This window comes from Anarhichas minor, unplaced genomic scaffold, assembly GCF_050575085.1.
Source record: "Anarhichas minor isolate MPS153535 unplaced genomic scaffold, ASM5057508v1 ptg000058l, whole genome shotgun sequence".
NCBI classification, from domain to species: domain Eukaryota; kingdom Metazoa; phylum Chordata; class Actinopteri; order Perciformes; family Anarhichadidae; genus Anarhichas; species Anarhichas minor.
Window position 1 is genome coordinate 8,530,863 of NW_027466504.1, and position 14,387 is coordinate 8,545,249.

The 14,387-nt window shown below is 41.8% G+C and overlaps 1 protein-coding gene across 2 annotated transcripts; it reads left to right on the top strand.

The window, feature by feature from the left end:
• The first annotated feature begins 3,486 nt into the window (after positions 1 to 3,486).
• On the top strand, positions 3,487 to 11,598 carry b3galnt2 (beta-1,3-N-acetylgalactosaminyltransferase 2). Of its 2 annotated transcripts, none has more exons than XM_076076986.1 (12): positions 3,487 to 3,754; positions 4,473 to 4,599; positions 4,935 to 5,035; positions 6,597 to 6,892; positions 7,003 to 7,098; positions 7,871 to 7,978; positions 8,101 to 8,179; positions 8,729 to 8,912; positions 9,244 to 9,369; positions 9,553 to 9,712; positions 9,805 to 9,861; positions 10,613 to 11,598. In XM_076076986.1, exons 1-12 carry the CDS (start codon positions 3,646 to 3,648, stop codon positions 10,748 to 10,750), a joined length of 1,581 nt encoding a protein of 526 aa, XP_075933101.1. In that variant the 5' UTR covers positions 3,487 to 3,645; the 3' UTR covers positions 10,751 to 11,598. The 2 variants fall into 2 exon arrangements, with proteins under 2 accessions (XP_075933101.1, XP_075933102.1); XM_076076987.1 differs by having other exon boundaries at positions 6,597 to 6,796.
• The last annotated feature ends 2,789 nt before the right edge of the window (positions 11,599 to 14,387 follow it).

The window sequence follows — 14,387 nt, forward strand, 5'->3', positions numbered from 1 at the left end:
TCTGTGAGAGCAGTGTGATCTTCACACTGTGCTCCCACAGCCTTCCCCCCCCCCCCCCCCCCCCCCCGTTTTTGTTTGTTTTTGGAAGAAAAGGCACACTGTCGAAACATTTCCTTTACATGGTAGTTGAATAGCATTTGCTAATTTTTACGATGAATTATTATGATCGTTATTAATATTGTTATTATCGGTAGTATTATTGAATATTTGTTGCACAGCACTGACAGCTACATGACGTGTAGTGCTACTAAGCTTGTATGATACTTAGGAGAAAAAAACATTTATAAATCATGCAATTATTGATACTATCTGACTATTTTTTAAGAATAAAGGTTAAGGGTCGGTTTACATAATATAATATGATCCCTTCGGTGGTTGAGGCTTTTTGCATTATCGTTTCTGTAAAATTAAAATAAATTTCCTCTTGGTACTTGGTAAGAGCCATCGCATTAGGAATCAAACTGAAACTGGACTGTCACAAACGATCGGACTCAAATTGTTTTCAGGATAATTATTGTCTTTATTTCCTAAATCAACAACACCTGAGACTGACCTCAGGGCGCTCCCACTGACCTCATCTTAAGGATGGTGCCAAATCTGAAACAAGAAATATAACGGTTAGAGATGAATATTGCATGGATTTATTTCTATCTTTAACAGAGAGAACTATTATGATATGAAATATTGCCTCTTCGTTGACTTTCTGGGTGCTACTTTGCACATAATAATCTCCTTGGAGTACGGATATGTCGACAATGTGCAGCTGTATTCATGAATGGTATTATCGTTTTGGTAAAAAAAAAAAATAGCATTTAAATAGCAGGCTTTGTAAATCCTTTGATGGATCAAATGAATTAAAGGAAAACGGCAACCCCAATGTGCTGTGTCTTCAATAATTCTGCCTCGTGTCTCTCACTGACGTTTGGAGCTACAGTCTGTCTGATCACACTGATGACATGAAAGGCCAGAGCAAATGGTTGTGGGTCTCACAGATGAACATGATATTCTGGTGTGTAGTGGAGACCTCCTGTGGCTGAGCTGAACCATAGGCCATCTGGATGCACTGTTCATGCGCCATGGCTTCTTTTTTTTTTTTTTTTTTCATAGGACCGTGATTCAATTCAGCCTCAGCCAGTTTGTCTTTTACATTGCAGATAGAAAAAAAAGTGTCTTCCGACACCGCAGGGCGCATGAAGAATATCCATTATAATGATTCTGGGTATCTGCCACTGACTCACTTTCTGTTGCAGCTATTTCATGTTTCCATCATGCATGCATTTACAGCCTCACTTTTTACACGTTTGGTTGATATTGGTTACTATTTCACTGCACTTTAAGGTCTGGTGATCACATCGGAGTCAGAATTGCTTGTTTTGGCCTAATGCATCATGGCCAGATGAGGAAAACAACCAGTTTTTTCTTATTATAGGTCAAGTTATAAAAACTTGCAACAACTGAAGGGATTGTTCAAAACACTATGGACACTTTTGATGAATGACATTGATAAGGCAAATCAGGTATCCCTTATTGATTTTCCAATCCCGAAGGACCAGGATGTAATTAAAGAGAAGCAGAGGTTGTTTTTTTTCAACCTCGGCAAAGCTGTGGTGAAAATCGATCAGCTTTGTATTGTGACTGATGGAGTCCTACATGAACACAGCATTGTCTCGTAAAGTTAGGACAGTTTTTCTTTTTTTCTGAGCTGTTTTCACAGAAGTGAGCAGGGTGTATTTCAGAAAAAAAGATGTCACAAACTTCAGTACACCAATTTTTAGCAACATTTGGACAAGTATATGATCACCAATGGATGGTTGTTTGGTCAATAACATCTAATCCAACCACACAGTCCCAATCAAGCATCTCAGCTGAATTCTTTAGTGTTTGTAAGTTTATTTTCCTAAATGTCGGTCATTTAGCCATGGCTAATTGAGATTATAGAAAATAAGTAAAATATTTAGAATTGTACACCAAGCTTTCAGGGGCTGTAAGTGAGTATTACTATTACAGCTCCTTTCCTGTCCTTGAACCCTCAATTTGGATAGGACAACAACTTTTATGTACCAAAAACTAAAATTAGAAATTCAAGAAGTCTTAATATTATGTGGTATGATTCTCAGATGGGACCTGACTAGATAAAAATAAATCTATACAGATCCCAAAACAAGTTGAGTGAGTGCTGTGTGTTCTGAACCCTGCAAAAGAAAAGAGAAAAACAAAAATGACTTGAATTGGAATAACATGAATAGAGAATAAATAAACAAGTTTCGACAAATAAATAAAAAGTTAATTCAGAGTTGAGAGCATGTCAACAACAAACTAGAAAAAGACAAGGGTTAGATTTCCGCAGCAGAGCAGGATGTTAGTTTGTGTTTCAAGCAATCCTGACGATGCTATGAATAGTCTTTTTCTTTCAAATGAATAACGTGTTGCAGAGAGAGAGAAATAAATCATTGTAATGAGTATGAGTATGACTCCAGAAAGAATGATATAATGCACAGGAAAGTAATTATCCCCAGGGCAGTAGGTTATCTAATATGGAGAATCTGTGCTGCCCCCAAAGTGTATGCAAAATATACATGAGAATAGTAATAATTCCTGATAAGATCATTTATCTACACTCGCAGCATACTATTTCTACTCATAACATTGGCGTACAGTGCGTTGCATGCCAGTGTTTCCCATTAAATCATATTTTTTCCCTTAAAGAGGTGGTAAAGATTTCTTGAATAACATGTATGCAACATTGGAACTCCATTAAGATGAGTACAAATTACATTCTTACAAGCATGGAAGCAGGCGCTCTTTTGATGGCGTGGCCCCCTCTTCCTCTGCAGGAGAAACACTGGTGCTCTCAAAGTCAGAAGAAATCCTCCTCAAACACCCTCCTCCATGCACAATAGATTCCACTTAAATGATTCACGAGCAGCGCAGGGTAACAGATTTAAAGTTGTGTTCTAATTTTAAAGCTGCAACGTGTCACCTGGGTGTTATTGGGTTCAAATGATTATGTTCATGTTTTACTCTGCTCTGTTTCTCCACTCAATTGGAAATTAACTGACTAGAATAAAACGACTCTTCATTATGTGATAAACATGGGAAGATGTGCCACAGAGATACTGTTTGTAGCTCTAATCAATGTTTTAATGTTTCATTTTAATTCTGAGGACACGTGATTAACTATTTATTGTGCTTACTAAAATATGCTGTTTACTTATCTGCCGTTTGAGTGGAAAGTTAAACTGCGTGGCGTGATCTATTTTTCTATGGAGCTATATATGGAGAACGATTTTTAATAACAATAATAGTGACAAACTATTGCATCTGGAGTTCAATTATATCCTTACCAACTTTTATATTCATATTTTATTGCACCTTCTAACTCGCGAAACTGTTCTGATTGGCCAGAGAGCGTCAAACTCCATCTCCCAGAGTGCGCCGCGGCAGGGCTCCACGTCTCCCATTGGCTGCCCTCTCCCAGCAGCGGAGGCAGACATGAGGTAGTGGTGAGAGCCCGGCGGAGAGCTGCGGAGCTGAAATCGAGCGCACACACGGAGCGGCTCACACCGTGCAGTGCCGTGCGGCTCAGGAAGAGGCTCCGCGCCGCTCAAGCTGAAGGCTGCTCCGGCTGAATGAAGGGCTCCGTCCATGCGGAGGCTAGCGCTCATTCTGCTGCCCTGTGCTGTCGCCGTCCTGGTGCACTTGTGGTTGGCACAACGACCCTCCTCCACGCCGCTGGACAACAACACACGCTCCGGTACTTTTCTTTTACCACAATCCCCGGGCTTCACCTCCTCAAAGCCTCGCAACTTTTAACATCCGACCGAGCGGCTGGCTAACTTTGCTTTTACCGCCCCGGTGTGTCTGTTGTTGTTTGTTAGTTTGTGTGGGAACAGGTAGTTTGTGCTTCGCTCGTGAGACTGTGTGACTGCACTGCAGTGTGTGTGTGTGTGTGTGTGTGTGTGTGTGTGTGTGTGTGTGTGTGTGTGTGTTCATATGTGCTGTTTTGGGGAGGAATGATGTGACTGTAACACTTCAGTAGTGTTGGGCGTTGATGGGATAGTCTAACGTCTGGAAACAGACCGAAGCGAGCTGAGCATGTCTGTCCTGTTACTACTGCGGATCCCTGCGCTGCTTTCACACGGACCATCACTTATGATCAGGAGGAATATAGTTTAATTATATAGTTTAACCACCTTTTGATGCATGAAGACAATTTTCATGATGTCAATTCTAGGATGCATCACAAAGTAAGTCAGCTCAAACTAAATATTAGAGGAATGGGAAGCACACATCAAGCATTCCTCAAAGTGTGATTTTTATTTTGTATTATTTTGTTGATGTCTGATTGTTGCCCTATCATCATCGTCACCATCTGTGTGTCTTATTTTATCCTCCTCACTGAATAAGAAATGACGTCCTGTTGTTGTTGTACCATTTCAATATTTCAGCATGTCTTTGTGTTTCCGATGCAGATGAATCGTTCCCTTTCTATGAAGTTTTGGTGGGAGTGTTGTCAGCGAGACACCACTACGAACTGCGACAAGCGATAAGGGAGACCTGGCTGGGCTACCTCCGAGATCACCCTCTCTACCAGCGCAGGTCTGTAGGGTGCAGCTCCAACTTCAACACTTGTTTTTCTCAAGGACGGATTCATACGGTGGAAATAAAGCCTGCAGCTGTCAGCAAATCACTGACTGGCCCCACCGACCCTTTTACCTTCACCTGACCAGCGGCCGATATTGTTCTCTCTTTCATTCCTTTTTTCCTCTTTTTTTTTGGTCCATTTCCTTCTAATTTCAGCGATCGGAGCAAAGATACGGTGCGATGACCTTTTAAGCAACCCTCTGTAACCATGGCAACGGAGGGCGGATAAGATGGACAAGCGTTAGAAATCGTACAGACTAATAATGCAAATAAAATTGCTTATTTTTCAGAGTGGGGGTGAAGTTCATCGTGGGCGAACATGGGTGTCCCATTCCAGAGGAGGACAGAGAGGATCCCTACTCCTGCTCCCTCCTGAACTTCACGCAGCCAGGTAAAATATTAATATTAATGACGATAATAATAATGATCTGCCTCACCCACTGATGAGGGGGCAGCTGCAATATGGAAAGATACTCCGTGTGCAATCTGTTGCTTGGTTCTGCAGTCGTCAATAGTGGAGCGGAGGCAGAATAAGTTGAAAGAATGAAAGAATGCATATTCAGAAAAGAAGTAAAACACCTTATTCATGTTCACCCACAGCTCAAGGACACCATTCTTTATCCTCTCCATGCCCAAGGCCAAAGCAGACATCTCTCCCAGCTGCTGCAGCTGTAACTAGAGCTGCGTATTAACACTTACGCGCCATGTAGGAAACAATTGAACAGGCTTTCTGTCAGAAGGAACAACCACAGTCATTGTTATGTCTCTCACCCTTCACAGAGCCAGTTCAATGCAGCCATTTCACTACTTTCCCCCCCGGCCGGTTCATTGTTAGCCGCCTTCATGAAAACACAATTACTGCTCATCAGAATAGGCTTTTTCAGGCGGCGGCCTTTAGGGTCACGGTGACGTTTTAGTCTCCGCTCTCCGCCGCGTTAATGGCTGTAAGTGTTGATGTGATTTGCTTCAGAATAGCGGGTGGGCGGCTTTGCAGCGAGATGCTCGTTGTGATTGGAAGAGAAAGAGACAGCGGCTGCTTTTAAACACCGTTGGGTACCTGATTTAGGATTCAGGTCAAAGCACACGTTAAGCACACAATTTATTGTTGTTGAAATATGTTTGTGCTGCATTCATCACAAGGGATTTTTCTTTGGGACTACGGTAAGATGAATGCTAAGTTGTCTCTCAGACTCTGTTTTAATAATTCTTGTGTTTGTTTTGTATTTGAGAGACAAAAGTCAAAATCTTAATGATTTTGAGACTGAAAGGCTAATATAAAGCCTTTTTTAACAATGTTTGATTAATCGTTTTAGCTCTAGTCAAAACATTTCAGTAAATAACTGTAAATTTGCTGTTAATTATTTATGATTCATGCAAAGTTCTATTACTTTTCTCACCAGAATAAACCAGCAATCTCACACAGAGAGCACAAACTAATCATGTGGTGAGCACAGGAATATTTAATCATAGATGTCCTCACACACACACACTGGGAAAACCCTGAAGGTCAACTCCACTCAGTCACTGTGAGAAACATTTGGTTTGATAAAGTGCTGCTTTCTCTTTGTCCGTGTTCTTCACCTCTAATTTGTCTTCATTTGGAAGTGAGCAGCAGAACTTGTGTAGAATGCATCAAGTAAAAAAAAAAAAGGCCTGCTTCCCTTTAACAGCCTTGATCTTTTCATTGATCTCCTGGGTAATAAACTGCTCTTTTGTAATTAAGAAACCACACTCACGAGCACAGGCTCGCTTTGAAGCCGGCGGTCCCAAGAACCGGCTTGTCAAAGTGCTGATGGTGTAGCTTTGACCAGAGTCTGCCTTCTTCTCTGAACGCCCGCCCTCTCCCCGAATCACTCCGTCTTCATCACGGGAAAGAGACGGTCAGCATGTTGGGATTGTAATAAATGTAATGTGTGCTCGTGCGGTAACCTCTGCCATCCCCTCTGTGCCAGTGGCAGGCCGGGATGCGGAGATAGAGATCGTGAGGGTGTCTGACCCCTCGGTGCTCGCCCCCTCCGACGTGTCGGCCATCGCCTTGGATTTCAAGGTCCTCCACCCGGTGGTGATCACCAGGCTCGGGGTGTTTCCCAGCGGGACCCAGCCAGAGCTTCAGAGCAATGTGACGGTGAAGCTTCTCCAGCTGGACCAGGAGGTAACAGAACCTCCACCTCTGAGCATATTGTGTCCCGTACGCTGTGCTTCTGGTGGATACACAGCCTGGGGGAAGCTGGAGGACTCGGTGCTGCCGGTGCTTTTTACTGCCTCAAACTGAAACTCTTTAATTGAACAGTCTGCGGTGTAGTATTCACTTTAGGTGAAGGGAAATTTGCAACTCGTGATTTATTTATTTTTTTGCAGGAGGCTGTGGTCACTGCTCGCTTCAGTGCCATCAGCACAGGGACCATGGTGAGCGGGCTGTGGTACAAACCAGTGGAGCAGTTCATCTTGCCTAAGGTCAGTTTCTCACATGCATCTCTAATATCCTGCCGACAACCCCGAGATGATGAGTCAAATCCCCCCCCCGACCGACACCCACCCCTCCAAAGAAGAGTCTCCAAATGTTTAAATTATTTAGCTCTTTTACATTTAACTGTTTAAATATATTTTCTGCAAGTTCTATTTAAATAATGCAGTTCCTTCAAAGACCGTACGCTGAACACAACTATCTAAACTGTATCTAAAATCACTCCAGTGTCTCAGAATTGATCTCTTATTTTTTCCTAGAGTTGGTAACAGATAACTATGCGTAGTTCTCTCCCGGAAGCATCTCAGGAAAATAACTTCAATATTTCCCAGCAGAAAATAAAATGCTAAATGTTATTTCAAAGCCTTCTCCGCGAGGAACACAAGGTTAAAATGCAGTGTTTTGCTGCCGTCTCTGGTTGAAAGTTTCAAGCTTATTTTGCACATCCATCATCAAAAATGTGCTTTGTTGCACCTGCAACCACACCCAGTAGTGATGTCACAGGGTCCCGGAGTACATCTGTACATCACTGCTGCAAAGTGAGAAGTTAAACCACAGCAAAAACAAGATCTTCAGGGTGTTAAGTTAATCTTATGACAATGAATAAGCAATAATGAAATTGTACAGAGGGCATGACGTCACTGTCCTCCGCGGTAGCTATACTGCTCAGTGTACAGTATAATGTTGCTCAGTTTAAATAGGGCTTGACAGAACAACACCATGCTACATGTGCAAAGAATGAGACGTCTGCTGTTCATCCAGGGTTTTGAGGGGACGCTGGTTTGGGAGAATATGGCCTCTGCTGGATTGACGACGGTCAACTCCTCTGTGCAGCTCAATGATGGCGGAGGAGTCCTCAAGATCTCATCTGTATGTACCGACAGGGAATCATCAATAAATGTATTCAGAATATTTCCTTTCAAGTTTCAAAGTGAAGGAAATACATTTTTTTTTTTTTTTTTTTTTTGTTTTGCTGTTTTCTTGAATTGCAGATCGCAGAGGGCGTCTTGCCTCATAGAAGTGCGCTTGGATTTCCTGGTTTGGCTGGAGGGTTCACATTTACTATCTACGGTTGGTCCAGCAACAGAAATTAAGTCGGAGCTTTTTAATGAAAACAGTGTGATCAAAATCAAATGAGCCAACCTTTGTAAAATGAGTCCCTGTGTAAAAATAAAATAAAACCATTGTTCTCTCCTGCAGGTTATGAGATTAGCTACTTTTTCACCTCCTTTTCCTATTTCATGCCTGCCAAATCGAAACCACATTTCTTTTTCTCCTCTCTACCCTGTTGTGTTGCATTATTGATAGACCTGCATGCGTTTGCATTTGAGTTTATCTGGGAGCGGATTTGTAGCCATTTTTGGGGGAAACAAATAGCATCCAATACCTCTGAAAACAGAACCAACGGTCCATTCTGTAAAATGTTACAATTGTATTTGATTGTTTTGGCAGCCAGTCATTTAAGTTATCATCCTTCAAAAGTGCCTTAATGTATCCAAACAAAAGTGAATGTGACTTTTAAAAATCTCATTCTGGAAGAAAACTCTTTGCCTAATTTGTCCTGTTTCCTCTCCCTATGTCCCCCCCCCCCCCCCACACACACACACACACCTGTGTCAGATGAAGACGGCCTGTCGGGGCTCCTGCGGGGCCGCCCGGCCAGGATGGAGCGCCACGCCTCCAGGCTGAGGCAGGAGGACGCCGCCTTGCAGCAGGAGAGCCTCAGGCACGGCGACATGGTGTTCGTGGACGTGGTCGACACCTACAGGAACGTGCCTTCCAAACTGCTTCAGTTCTATAAATGGTATGGCAAGTGCTAATGACTCCATTCCCTGTCTCCAAATTGCCCGGGCCCTCTGAGGAAATCAGCAGCCTGAAACGAAAGTGTGTCGTCGCCTCAAAATGTCTCGCTGTTAGAAACACGATTGCAATCACTCAGTCGGAAAAAGTATAGTTGTGAGTCATCAGGTAGCGAAAGAGACAGAGTGGTCTTAAGCTTTGGCAAGTATTTTTATTTTGTTGCAAGACCTGCTGCCCTTCACTCTCGGTGATATTTGAATGTAAATCCACTTTGGGATATTGCCAAAAATCAGAAGGTGGGCTTTAATAAAGGTTGCAAATTCCCTCTCCGACAGGTCTGTGGGAAACGCTGACTTTAACCTGCTGCTGAAGACTGATGATGATTGTTACATCGACGTGGACTCAGTATTAATGAAAATTGACCATAAGGGTCTCAAGCGCAGCAATTTCTGGTGGGGGAAGTAAGTACAAACTGATCCTGTTGACGACGTATATTTTGCTGGTGTTTTTAGTCCACTTGTGTTTGCAACTTAACTTCAGTGCACCGTGTCAGCTAAACTCGAGATGAAAGACTCAAAACAAATGATGGGTCCGTTGAAAGGGAGACGGGATGTGATGATAATGTATCTCCCGTCCTGACCCAGTTTCAGGCAGAGCTGGGCAGTGGACCGCATTGGGAAGTGGCAGGAGCTGGAGTACGCTAGTCCAGCGTACCCGGCGTTTGCCTGCGGCTCGGGCTACGTGGTCTCTCGTGACCTGGTCCAGTGGCTCGCCAGCAATGCAGATAAACTGAAGGCCTATCAGGTAAGAGTACCCAAGGACAAGAGACTGGGGGCATGGAGGCAGATAATCGTGAATATAATGAGAGGAGTCTGTCCTGGCTGTCTTGTTTTCAGGGAGAAGATGTGAGCATGGGGATATGGATGGCAGCTGTTGGACCACAGAAATATCAGGTAATTGCATATCCAATGAAGCGCCATGATCACAGATGATTTGGTTTGGTACATATTTCTGTGTATTTGTGGAATACAATTTATCAGACTGTCAGGGATAGAAAGATGAAGTCCTACACGCTCCAGCGTTGTCCCCGGTGTTTTCACGGTCCGCTATCTATCTGGATGAGATACGCATTCAGTGTCTGACATTAGGAATTGTTAGGAAAAGAAGAGGAGTCATAGTGGAAAATGTAACCATGTATACAATATGTGTTTCTCGAGGAAGGAGACGCACATCTACGATTTTATGACATAGTTTAAGATGCAACATCAATTGAAAGGGAAAACATAAAAAAAAAACTGTTAAGATGTTTCTCTGAATTGTAATATTGGCCTCTAAAGTCAATTTTACGAGCGTTGTGGTTTTTACAATGTTGTGGTTTTAGTTTGTTAAATCAAAGTTCATATTGTGAACGATAACTTTAGTGTGGGTTATCGAACCAGCTCTCTTGCATTGCTTCTTTTACACAAGCTGGTGCAGTTCAAAGTGCTCTACAAGTGACTGACACACAAGATTAACTGGACCGGAGAAAGATAAATTGTAGAACTATGGGAGACTAAACTAGAGGCCATCTTTTGATGACAGCGTATCAAAGGTGCATGTTAACAATTGAACCTAAAAAGACCATGACGAGTGTGAGGCTAATAACCAAATCAGCCTGTGCATGTTAACACAGCCACTGTCCTGCCCCCCTTTTGCTATTGCTAGGACCCCGGCTGGCTGTGTGAGAAAGAGTGCTACCTGGACATGCTGTCGTCACCCCAACACACCGCCGAGGAGCTGCTCACCCTCTGGGACAGGAAGAGGGCCTGTGGAGACCCCTGTGGTTGTCCCTGGGGCCACTAAATGTGACTCACACTCACCACACGGCGCTGTGGGTAAAATGCAAACTGAGTAGTTTCAGAGTTTTATCAGTTACAATTTTATGATGAAACAATTCGAGTTTTGAAATGTGGGGACTTCTTGTGGGGAAATAATCTTAAAAGCTTTTAGATTTCATTGCAGGTTCTTAATATTCACATCAACGTCATAAAACAGTTGCAGCTTCAGAATACGTTAAATACTCACATGCAGCTGTAGCATTGCGTCAGCATTTGTATCATGAACTCAGTTCTTATATTTGAGATTGTCTGTTCCACTGAAGACGTTTTTAATGTGCACAACGTCTGGATTAAAAGCTTTAGTTATGTGATAAGGACAAGAACCATCTGCAGTACCAGCATGTGCTGGTCCTCATGTAAACAATCACTGCTGTAAGACTTGAGTACTCTGTAATATTGTAATTATTGGCACCCTGATACTTGACTTAAACCTTGTGGTTTAAAGGGGATGTTTGATGGAGTGACTGCTTTACATTGCTATGTTTTGTAAATTCTTGTCTCGAGCTTTTCACCCTCTTCACCTTTTTGTAGAGTCACGACAAGCGTTCTCACAAACACACACACACACACACACACACAGTTTGAACTGTAAGTGTCGTTGTGCAAATAGTGATCTGGCCTTACTGTATTTGTTAGGCGTCACACTGTATGTATGTTAACACTTGTGATATCCACACATATTTGAATAAGCGTGTTTGCAACAAAATATTTTGGAGCTTGAGCAAGCAGTCGGAGTGACTGTGAAAAAGACACTTGTTTAACACTGCTTTTATGAAACCCTCCTCACAGGTAATAAAGTACACTGAAGAGAGATGAATGACTTCCTCGTTTGTTTTTTTTGGTGACGCGGCGCACGGAAAAGTCACGGGGGCTGCTGATTCTGTGTTGGATCCATGTTGTGCCTGAAGCGTTGTTTTAGCCGTTAGTGCTGCTCAGTCAGCAAACGGACTTTGCTCGTGCTGTTACAGAAGTCGGCTTCTTCAACTTGAAAGGAATATGAAATCACTTTGATGTCTATTGGGGATTGTTTTCCTGAGACAGTGGCTCAGACGCCGCTGGAATGATGAACGGGGAAACCCGTGGAGTGTTGTTGGCCCCAAATTGAGCCGCGCCTTCATGTCGAATCATCAGCACTGAACACATCCAGCCTTCAACTCGTACTCATTGTACCTCTTGGAATTAAGTAAATGTGGTGATTTCTATGAGCCTGCAGTGATTTGTTTGTCTGTTAAAGTTTAGCCATGTTATGATTGAGTCACTGGAGTTAGATTAGCCTTTCTCTATGTTTGTGGTAAATAGTGAAAGATGATGCTGAGTATTTTACTAATTGGGGATAATACAAGTCGTTGGCCTGTCATACCTGCCATTCCTCTTTCTCCTCAGCCTCCCGATCTTATCCTTTCACCGCTGCTCCTTCAGTGAGCTGCATTATAACAAAAATCATATCTGCATCTGTTCCGCTCTCCTACGTCGATAAGGACGGCAGTCCCCCCCCCCCCCCCCCCCCCCCATCAGCCTCTCGGTGATTTGACTCGAAGCCCTTCGATGTGAAGCAAGAGGGAAGTGTTGAAATAACACGCAGATGGGGGGGGGGGGGGAAAGCTCCCTCTCATCTCAGCTCAAGTGCTTCTGAAGACGAAGTTATTGAAGTGGTCTGAACTTTGATGAGCGCTGTGGGGATATTGTCACTCACCTATGTAGAATTTATATATTATCAGCATTGTTTATTTCAAGAGATATGCTTCAAATCTCCTGCCTCCTTGGTTCTGTTGGTGTGTATGAGTTCTGTTCTCTCATTCATACCCATCCAATCAAATCAAATCAATGTTTGCCTATAAATTGCAGCCTCTGTCTAGGCATGTAAATTTAGCTGTTTGCGACTTTTTAAGACTTCAACTCACCTCATTTGCTGCCAATATACAATGAGGGGTATTAACTGTACATCATGTGGAGAGTACTATTCTGCGGATTACTGCCTCATATTTTCAAGGAATAAAAATGCTGTGAAATAATGCGTCAAAGGGGAACGCCACTCAATAATTCCTTTGTTCTGTGTGAGATCAATATTTGTGAGCATGAAGTCTCTCCCAAAGCTGGATGTTTAAAGAGTGATCACAACAACAAAAAAAGTATTTTGACTACACAGCAGGGGGTAATGAAAAGATCTCAGCTTAGTGAGTAAGAATATCTGATTCATCCATATGTTTGATATAAATAAACCCCACACATTCTGAATCATCTGCCCTTAAGCAAGTGTGTAATCTTTTCCAAGAGACATCGAGAGTACAATTCCCTGAACCACTGACTTATTTTCACTCTATTAATATTTTGCCAGGAAAGTGCAATCATCCGTTTAGCCTCTGACGAGCACTGCGCTGAGAAAACAGAAATAACTTGAGCGCTTGAGTTAATTGTATTTATAAAATCCTTTTCATCTCGAGTCTCACCTCTTCCTAAAACTCATTGCTCTGCAGATTGAACACAAGAATATGTTGACATTACAAATTTGAGTCCTATATTCTTCATGTCTGGTTTCAATGGTAGACAATTACGTGTCTACCATTGAGTGTTCTAGAGTATTTTTTGGTCTATAGTTTCCCATCGTCTCCTCAAATGAGTTTAAATACAATGAACAGCACTCAGCATGTTCCAAACATGTTCTTACGAATGGATTATAAACTGGATGCTGTTAGACACGATAAAAGTGTGTATTGTTATATTTGTTCATGCAATTGTTTGCCAATGTTTACAGTTAATTCTTTACTTTCAGCTAACTATTTCATCTATTTATCGTTTACTTAGTTAACTACTTCAACTATTTACCCATTATTTTAAGTTAACTATTGAAACTACTTATCCATTACCTTTGGTTAATTATTTGAACTATTAATCCATTACTTTTAGTTGATTATGTTAACCAAAAAAGTCAAAGTATAGTATGTCGAAAAATTTATAGTATAGTATGTGGAAATATTCATAGTATAGTATGTCAAAAAATTCATAGTATAGTATGTCGAAATATTCATAGTATAGTATGTCGAAATATTTATAGTATAGTATGTCGAAAAAAGTCATAGTATAGTATGTCAAAAAAATACAAAACTGATAGTATAGTATGTTGAAAAAAGTACAAAAGTTATAGTATAGTATGTCGAAAATAATTTAAAAAGTCATAGTATAGTATGTCTACATTTTTTTTAAGTCATAGTATAGTATGTCGAAAAAAGTCATAGTATAGTATGTCGAAAAAAGTCATAGTATAGTATGTCGAAAAAAGTCATAGTATAGTATGTCGAAAAAAGTGAAAAAAGTCATAGTATAGTATGTCGAAAAAAAAGTCATAGTATAGTTAGTAGACAAAAACTAGCATCAGAGTTCTTTTAGAAAACCTCATATTATACTGCAGCAGGCTCCGTCAGTCTGCCCGTGCAGTCATGATTCCAATATGTCTCCTGTGTCCACTAAATTACGCTGTTATTGCCAGTATCCCAGGTAGGGACTCTCTGTTGCAGACCATTCGGAATATCATTAACTATTTAAGCAAAAGTCCAAACTATAGATTATGTGCTACTACCAGTGAGGGCATGTGTGGTACATAATGT